Source organism: Fukomys damarensis, unplaced genomic scaffold, assembly GCF_012274545.1.
Source record: "Fukomys damarensis isolate Sample0158 unplaced genomic scaffold, DMR_v1.0_HiC HiC_scaffold_19, whole genome shotgun sequence".
NCBI lineage: Eukaryota > Metazoa > Chordata > Mammalia > Rodentia > Bathyergidae > Fukomys > Fukomys damarensis.
The window spans coordinates 58,105,528-58,114,626 of NW_022900931.1; the positions used below are offsets into that span (position 1 = coordinate 58,105,528).

Below are 9,099 nucleotides of genomic sequence, written 5' to 3' on the forward strand. Positions count from 1 at the left end.
TGCCGCCTCTGCCCTGCCTACCCAGGGGCCAGGCTGCCCCTCGGCAGCCTGAGGGGAGTCTGCAGGCCAGGCCCAGGGAGCCCCGGGCTCCTCCCTGTGGGTGCCCTGCCCGAGCGGGTGGGGAGCCAGTCCGCTGCTGCCCACCTCTCATCTTGGCCAAGACACATCTGTTTGCTTTCCGTGCTGGAGATGAAACCAGGTCGGGCAACTGCTCTACCACCAAGCTACACCCCCAGAATACTGCATGACAATCTTCTTTTTTGCCTTACGGGGATTGAACCCAGGGGCTTCCAACTGAGCTACATGCCCAGACCTTTTTAGTTTTGTTTTTTTTTTTAACTTCAGACAGGGTCTCACCAAGTTGCTAAATTGCCCAGGCTGGACCCAAACTTGTGATCTTCCTACCTCAGCCTCCCACAGCGCTAGGATTCCAGGCATGTACCACCACACCTGGCCCCAGATGACAATTTTTCAAGACAAGGTTATTTTCTAAAACACTTCCAATTTAATTTCTTTCTTTCTTTCTTTTTTTGAGACAGGGTCTCACTATGTAGTTGAGACTGACCTGGAACTTACTATGTACCCCAGGCTGGTCTCCAACTCTCAGTGATCCATCCTCCTGCCTCAGCCTCCCAAGTGCTGGGATTACAGGCGTGGGCCACTATGCCCGGCCTCCAATTTCTTTTTAAAAGCTTATAGCCAGACATCCTGTGGCACACATCTGTAATCCCAGCAATCAGAAGGCTGAGGCAGGAAGATCACAAGTTCAAGGCCAGCCTAGACTATATAGTGAGTTCAAGGCCATCCTGAGCTACAATAGCAAAACCTTGTCTCAAAACAAAACGGAGCCAGGGATTTAGCTCAGTGGTTCTGCCGCCTGGCTTGCAAGTGCAAGGTCCTGAGTTTGATCCCGGGTACCAATACAAAAAAAAAATTATAAATAATGCTCTCAAGTCAAAGTTTGCCCATGGGTCAGATTTAGCCACCGGCCATCACATTTGCACTGTTTTTCCTCATGCTCAAAACGAATCCTCCCAGTACCAAGGCGCACTCGTCATCGCATTAAACAAAAGGGGAAACTGAGGTTTGGACAGGGGAAGTAACCTGCCCCGATTCCAGTGAAGCCTGGGGTCAACCCACGCCCACTAGGCTCCACTGCCCTTAAATAGCCCCCAACTCCAGCGGGAAGGGCTCCTAGAATCTCCTTCCAGGGACATTCTGGCCAGAAGCTACCACATAAGGGGAGTGCAGCAAGGGTAAGAGCCCAGCCAAGAGCCGGCTCCCTGGGTAACCCAACCCCAACCCCCTGCAGCCGGTTGGGTGCTGCTTTTCTTCCAGCCTTGGGTTGGATGCTCTCTCTTCCAGGAAGCCCTCCTGCCCTGCTCAGTTCAGTGTGGCTCTGATCTAAATCCCTTCCCTGACATCTGCATGGAGACCCCAGGGACCCCAGCCCCACACACACTGAGCCCCAGCTCACCATGAACACAAAGATGGAGACGCAGCACCAGCCCAGCACCAAGTAGTAGCCCGTCTTCCCGAAGAGCAGGCCCATGAGTACGCCAACAATCATGCTGGAGGGAGAGAGAGGAGGCTGGGGCGCGGAAGGGGCCTGCAGGCCGGGGGTGCCAAGCAGGGTGAAAAGTACTCACCCGACATATTTATAGCCTACAAAGGCCACCAGGTCGATGGTGGTGAGGTCGGTGTTGACAGTGACCAGGTAGAGGCTGAGCAGGATGGCCACCACCTCCAGGGCCAGCCAGACCAGTGCCGAGCTTGCTTGCAGCCCCAGGAGGTCTGGGGAGAACCTGTGGGCACCGAGTTCAGTCAAGCAGCTGCAGCTCAGGATGTCCCTGAGCGTCACCTGGGGACAGCTCTGTGTGGGTGTGAGGTGGGGCTGGAACCAGTGGTGACCAAGATGGATCTGGGCCTGTCCTCGTGGAAATGTCACTCCGGGGAGGAGGCAGACTTGTCTCCACACAGTGGTGGCCAGCAGAGTCAGGACTGGGCTGAGGGGACTGCAGGGGGCTGTGCCCGATGCAGCCAGGAGAGAGTGACAGAGGGGGCTTCTCAGAAGACAGAGAGTAAGCTGGGGCCAGAAGGAGTAAGCAGCTGGGCCGGGAGGAAGGCCTCTGTCTCTGCCCTATGCCCAGGGCTTCAACAGTGAATCAACAGTTGTTTTCAGTGCCAAAGAGGAAAGGAAGAGGGAAAGGCATGGGCTTGGCCCAGGCTGGGGCAAGGAAGTTACTCTGGATGAGAGATGTGGCAGACGAGCAGGTGCAGGTGGGTGGTGCAGGGGAGGACATACTCCTGAGCCAAGAGAGCGGAAGTGCAAAGGCCCTGGGGAGACGGTGCAGAGGGGGAGGGAACAGGGTGATGGGGCATCACAGGGGTAAGGGCAGCCAGGCAGGGCAGGGTGGGGTGTGGCCAGGGCCCACTCTCAAAGTTTTCTGCTGCTTCTGGAGTGAGGACAGGGACACACACACACACACACACACACACACACAGCTCGTTTAGATCAGAATGAAGAAGAGGCGGGTCTGGGGCTGGAAGCCAGGAGGAAGGACAGATTGGAGGGTCACCCGTCACACGGGATGCGAGGCTGCACAAGGGTGGGAGAAAGAGAAGAGATAGTCACGTGCCAGAGTGACAGGGAGAGCTCAGTCTCGAGTCCACTGGGAGCAAGGCGGGGCTGTTCTAACAGGAGAACTGGAACCTCCTTGATGGCTCCTTGGCCCACTGACCCCACTTCACCCCACCCCACCTTGGACCTCCCTTACCTGTCCTGGGTCCCCAGTGCAAGGCCGGCCACCAAGATGTAGGTGATGAAAGCCATTGCTGTAGGAGGCAGTCACAGACACTGGTCAGACAGAGGAGGAAGCACCACATGCCCACCAGAGGGAGGAAGCTGTGGGGCGGCGGGCAGGGCGTGACCTGGAATGTAGAGGTCTGGAGCATTGACGTCAAAGCGGGGGGCCACCGGGGTGTCCTGCTGGTACTGCACTTCCCAGTCCTGTGGAGAAAGGAGTGGGCAGGACCCGACGGCAGGCACCCGCTGCCTGCTCACAGGCCAGCTGCGGCCCAGCTCTCGGCGGTGCACTCACCTGGTGCAGGTAGGGGAAGACGAGCAGGCCCAGCTTTTTGCCCACATACACGGTGTCCACGGCAAAATAATACTTGAGCTTGGAGACAGGGATGAAGCGGTCGATCTGGGAAGCAGAGAGCTCAAGCCTGAGCCCCTGTGGCCTCCGCTGCCCCCCACTCCCACCAGACCCCGGCCACTCACGTTCTTGTCCACCAGCTCCTTGCCCTGTGCAGCCAGGCTGCTCCCATAGGCCATGGCCATGTTGGACACGGGATCTGCCAGGAAGGCTGCCTGGGGTGAGGTAGAGGTGGCGGGGTAGCCCAGGCCACTGGCTGCCTGCTGGGCCCCGTAGCCCCGGCTGTGTGCCGAGCTCGTGTCATCGAAAAGCTGGTGTGGGTCTGTCATGCCCGGCTGGGACACTGGGATCCTCCGCTTCGAGGCTACAGGAGAAGAGGGTAGGGAGCTCATTCATTATGCAGGAACTCTCCCTGCCTGCTCCTACTACAGTGGGGACAGGTCACCATGACAGAGCCCTGATTTTAATGTCAGATGGGCTGTCAGGTACGGGCTCTGCCATCCATCCATCCATCCTCCATCCAAATAATAACAACCATAATGATCACAGCTACTCTCTTCTGAGGTCAAATCCTATACAAAGCTTTGTGTTAAACACATGAGGTCTCCATTCCAATTTCCTTCTGCACTGCCCGTTATTTGACTGCAGCCACTGGGGCATCTTATGACACAATGTCATTCTGCTACCTCAGGGCCTTTGCACTAGCTGTGCCTCTGCCTCGAATACTCTTGCTCTACACCCTCATGGCTCCTTCCTCTCCCCCTTGAGGTCTTGCTGAATGGCGTTTTCTCCAACCCAACCACCTGGCTGGCAACAGCATCTCCCTCTGCAGCACTCTTTCCCCCTTCCAGCTTCATTACGTCCACAGGAGGAACACAGCAGCAGCTGACAGAATCGCTATTTATTCTATTCCATTTCCCCCACGGGATGGTGAGCCTGCGCCCCAGATCAGGGTTAGAAGAGACTCTCAGTCTGAACCCGATGAATGAATAAATGGCCACACCATCTTGCAGAAGTGGAAACCAAGGCTGAGGCAGCTAAATGACATGCGAACAGCCAAACTGAGTGGCAGAGCAGGAGTCCAGCCCAGGTCGGTCTGACAAGTACACAGTAATTAAGCCCTGGCAGAGTGCCCACCAACTTCCAGGCCCTGTTACCATCGCTACACCTTGGCTCACTGAATCTCACAGCACCCTATTTCTTCATTCTGTTTTGCAGAGGAGAAAAGGGAGACCCAAAGAGGCCCTTCTCAAAATCACACAGGCAGCTTTTGTAAGGCTGAGGCAGGAGGATTACCATGAGTTAAAGGCTACCCTGAACAACATAGTGAGTTCAAGGCCAGCTTGGACTACATAGCAAGTCCTGTTTCAAAAGCAAAACAAAAATCATGCAGGTATGAGGCACAGCCAGGTTTCAAGAGCTTGTAAAAAGGTCAGAGCTAGAGGTGTGGCTCAGTGGTAGACTGCTTTCCCAGCAGGTGGAAGGCACAGCAAAACCCAAACAAAAGCCATGTGTGGTGCCACATACCTGTAATCCCAGCACTTGGGAGGCTGAGGCAGGAGGATCACCCTGAGTATGAGGCCAGCCTGGGCTACATAGTAAATTCAAGGTCAAAAGTATATACTCTGATCCTGTCTCAAAAAACAAACAAAAGCCCCAAACAAGACAGAACAAAACCAAACAAACCCACAGAAGTTCCCCTGGCTTCATGGAGGAAGCAAATGGCAGGGAACAGGGAAAGGAGAGTGGCGGATGCTGAGGTGGCTCGGATGGGGGCACAGGGACAGGCTGTTTCTGGGTAGCACTCGCAGGGAGGAGGGACAGGACTCTGGGAGGCGTGTTCGTCGGCGTTTGGGGGAAATAGCTGCCATCCCAGGTCCTGGTTTGACTGCTGGGGAAGTGAGGCAGCTGTCTGTTGAGATGGGGAGGCAGGGTGTTTGTGTGTGTGTGTGCGTGTGTGTGTGTGTGTGTGTGTGCGTGCGCGCACACGTGGGTGTGTTTGTGTGTGCGCTCAGGGAACGGCTCCTGAGCATCACGCAACACTGACAAGGCAAACCCTTTCTGAGAACTTCCTATGTGCCACACACAGGGGGCAGGGGACAGGGTGAGATCTGCCGGGGTGGGGAGAGACCAAATTACCCACATCCAGGGCTCTCTGCCCCAGCTCTCCGTTGTGCGTGCGCGCACGCGTGGGTGTGTTTGTGTGTGCGCTCAGGGAACGGCTCCTGAGCATCACGCAACACTGACAAGGCAAACCCTTTCTGAGAACTTCCTATGTGCCACACACAGGGGGCAGGGGACAGGGTGAGATCTGCCGGGGTGGGGAGAGACCAAATTACCCACATCCAGGGCTCTCTGCCCCAGCTCTCCGTGTAGTGGAGTTCAGAGTCCAGCTAGGCAGCACTGTAAGGTGGCGAAGTGATGCTCACCAACTACTCAGCCCACAGGAAGCAGCCAGTCCACCGCACTAATTGTCAACTTACAGCTCCCAGCCTTCTCTGGCACCCGCTTCCCCACCATCGTGGCTCTGGAGATTGAACCCATGGGCTTCACAATGAGCTACATCCCCAGTCCTTTCTTAATGTTTTGAGGCAGGGTTTGCTGAGTTGCCCAGGCTAGGCTCTGACTGGTGATCCTCCTGCCTCAGCCTCCCAAGTTCTAGGATTATAGGCCTATGCCACCAAATCCCACCCCCTCAATTTTTTTATAGCCTAAAAACAATGGTCTTTTCATTCTCAAAGCAAACAACATTGGTTCTGCCTTGCTCTCCCACATGCCACTTTCCTGTCCTTCTCCCACTTCTGGCCCAAGGGCGGCTTCCTAAAAATTCACTGCAAGGTTCCCTCGTTCCTGTCAGCCTGGCAGCCCTCAGTACACTGAGTTCTGCTGTCACCCAGCTTCCTAGAAGCCTCTCCACAGATCAGGGCTGAAGCCACTGTTCTCTCTTACCTGAATCAAGCCCATGAGAGCATTTGGTGCTACTGGTCCTAACACCAACCTGAGTCTCTGCTTTTCTCTTTTATTTTTTGGAGACACAGCCTGGCTACCTTGTCCAGGCCAGCCTCAAACTACAGATCCTCCTTCCTCAGCCTCCTGAGTGCTGGGATTACGGGTGGCACTGCCACACCTGGCTGACTTCTCTACTTCTGAATCATCTGTAGGCACCTATTTCTCTTACCTGTCTGACCCAACAGATGTGCACTGGGCACCCTCAGCCGTGAGGGTTCCACAACAGGCACCGCAGACCCAGCAAAGCGACAAAGTCTTCTGCCTGTGGGAAGCTGATAGTCTCCTAACTGACCACTCTCCAGATCCCACAAATAGGCAACCCAGTTTGGCACCCTTACCCTTGTCTTCCACCTCTCACCTACAGCAGTTTCACCTACAGGGAGCTCTCACCATCAGGTTCGCCTCCGGTTCTGGGGTCCACCTAGAGTCATTACTTGTCTCCCAGCGAGAGACCTAGGTGTGGCCCCTTCCTGGAATCCCCCAGCTGTCCCAGGGCCCTTACCTCAGGCTCCAGACCCCCACTTCCGCTCTGTCTGACATCAGTGCTGGCTAGTCCTCACCCACTACACCCCAGTGTGATCCACCCTTGACTCTGTCAAGGATTTAACTGGATTTAAATGTCCTACCTGATCCCTCGACCCACCAACCTTCACTTCAATGGGCAGCATGTAATCCTTTTAATATATGTATATATATTGTTTGCTGTTGTTGTTCAGTACCAGGATTGAACGTGGGTCCTTGCGCTTTTGAGGCAGGCAGCGGAACCGAGCTAAATCCCTGGCCCTGTTTTGTTTTGAGACAGGGTCTTGCTATATAGTTCAGGCTGGCCTTGAACTCACCAGGTAGCCCAGGCTGGCCTCAAACTCGTGGCAATCCTTTGCCTTAGTCTCCCAAGTGCTAGGATTACAGGTGAGTGCTGGATTATAGGCAAGTGCTACCATACCTGGCTTATTAATTTTTTTGTAACAGTAATGAAGATTGAACCCAGGGCCTCTGTACTGAAGTACGCCCCAATCCCTTTTAAAAATTTTTAAATTTTGAAACAATCTTGCTAAATTGCCCAGGCTAGACTCAAATATGCCATCCTCTTGCCTCAATCTTCCAGAGAGTATGCGCCACCATGCTCAGCATTTTTCTTTTTTTTAACAGGGTCTCCCTGTTTAGTCCAGGCTGGCCTTGAACTTGCAATCCTCTTGTCTGAACCTCTCATGAGGGCTGGGATCACAGGCATACCACACCATGTCTGGCTTTCTGTGATCCTTTTATTTATTTGTTATTGGTTTTTTTTGAAACAAGGTCTTTCTATGTAGTTCAGGCTGGGCTTAAACTCACTATGTAGCTGGCCTTGAACTTGCAGTGAACTTCCTGCCTCAGCCTCCCTGAGTGCTGGGATTACAGATGCAGGCCACCATGCCAAGTCCTATCATCCTTTTTTTTGGGCGGGGAGGTTTCAGTCAGGGTCTCACTATGTAGTTCAGATTGCCCTGGAACTCACTGTGTAGCCAGGATGGTTTTGAACTCCCAGCGATCCTCCTGCTTCAGCCTCCTGAGTGCTGGGATTACAGGCATAAGCCACCAAACCTGGCCTCAGTATAATCCTTTTAAGTGCAAGTGAAGTGGCCACTGAAAATCAAATCCAAATGCCTACTAGGCCCTGTGTGACCAGCCCTGCCAGCCATCTCTGCCCCAGCCCCAGTGGCCTCCTCTCTGGATGTGTGCTCCCATAGGCTTCTGAACCAGCAGCACCACGCTATCATCTTGGAATATCTTCCCTCCCTCAAGCGCCTGCACTCAGGCCTCTGCTTCCGCTCTGATGTCCTCCTCACTCCTTCACAGAAAGCACCAACCCCGCCAGCTCTTAACCATAATATCCAGGGCTTTTCTTCCCTTCTGAGCACTTGCACAGCTTCTAAATCAATACTCCTTTGTCCATTTCTTTTCTTGCCTTACCTTCTGGCTGCAAATCTCCTTCCAGGTAACTGCTCTTGGGTTACATGTACCCTCTTCCAGGATGTGCACTGACAACCCACGCAGATGCCACCTCTGGGCTCCCACAATGGATTTCTCTGCCTGCGCCCCCTCATCCCGTCCCCAACCCCGCCTAAACATCCCACCCTACCCCTGCGCCCTTGCACCACGGCATCATTACTCGAGCCTATCACTGTCATCTGCTGTTACTGGCAGCTGCATGAGGACAGGAACAGCGCTGACTGGGCACTGCTGTATCCCCTGGGTCACTCGCCACAGGGCTAGCCAGGTACCTTACTGACTGAAAAGAGAAACCGCTCATCCCTTTCTCCTCAAAAGAGAGGTCTCTTCAACTCCTCGTCAGGTCCCAGATTTTTGTCTTCACATCCCTACTACCCCTCAAATGTCTTGTTGACTTGGTCGTTTCCTATGCAAGTGTCTGTCTTCCCACTGAACTCTGAGAGCGAGAATTGAGCCATGCTGCTTAGTGCTGGGCACTCAAATTCCAACACAGGGCCTGGCACGGGAAGGCGAGGGAAGACATGCTGAATGGATAAATGAAAAGCAGCACAGCGCACGTATGGAGATAAGGAACTGAAAAACAAATTCAGAGATCAGAAAAGGAGGTTCACAGTACAGTAAATACAGGTTCAATCTTAAGTGAGGGGTAAGCATGGAAGGGGCGTGGGCAACATCTCCGGGGCACTGGGGAGACTCACAAGGGTGAGAAGCAGAGGAGGGCAGATCGCTAACAGCAAATGAATGAAAGTCGCGTTTCTTTGGACATCACACAATATCCTTCTCCGGGTTGTTTTCTTTTAAAATCTAAAGGAATTTCTTAAAGAATCTACCCCCATACGCCCCTACCTGGACCTGGCATCTCTACGCTGTGCACACCTCGAAACTCCGAGTCCTTGATCTCGTGAACTCTGACCTGTAGTGACCTCGCTAACCGCCGCTGCGG

At 54.0% G+C, this 9,099-nt stretch overlaps 1 protein-coding gene across 4 annotated transcripts; it reads right to left on the reverse strand.

Annotated features, from left to right (window-relative positions):
- Positions 1–937: 937 nt before the first annotated feature.
- On the reverse strand, positions 938–9,093 carry Yif1b (Yip1 interacting factor homolog B, membrane trafficking protein). 4 transcript variants are annotated; one of them, XM_010632810.3, is made up of 8 exons: positions 9,003–9,073; positions 8,429–8,729; positions 3,284–3,522; positions 3,102–3,206; positions 2,932–3,010; positions 2,778–2,835; positions 1,650–1,805; positions 938–1,571 (listed from the first exon to the last, which is right to left on the reverse strand). In XM_010632810.3, exons 3-8 carry the CDS (start codon positions 3,485–3,487, stop codon positions 1,055–1,057), a joined length of 1,119 nt encoding a protein of 372 aa, XP_010631112.1. In that variant the 5' UTR covers positions 3,488–3,522; positions 8,429–8,729; positions 9,003–9,073; the 3' UTR covers positions 938–1,054. The 4 variants fall into 4 exon arrangements, with proteins under 4 accessions (XP_010631112.1, XP_010631113.1, XP_010631111.1 ...); XM_010632811.3 differs by lacking the exons at positions 8,429–8,729; positions 9,003–9,073 and adding an exon at positions 8,118–8,411; XM_010632809.3 differs by lacking the exon at positions 8,429–8,729 and having other exon boundaries at positions 939–1,571; positions 9,003–9,093.
- Between the last annotated feature and the right edge of the window lie 6 nt (positions 9,094–9,099).

Coding starts and splice junctions, on each gene's coding strand:
- Yif1b (XM_010632809.3), bottom strand. Junction 3,207..3,283: donor AGGAGCTGGTGGACAAGAAC/GTGAGTGGCCGG, acceptor TCTGCTTCCCAG/ATCGACCGCTTCATCCCTGT. Junction 2,836..2,931: donor TCCAGACCTCTACATTCCAG/GTCACGCCCTGC, acceptor TGCCTCCTACAG/CAATGGCTTTCATCACCTAC.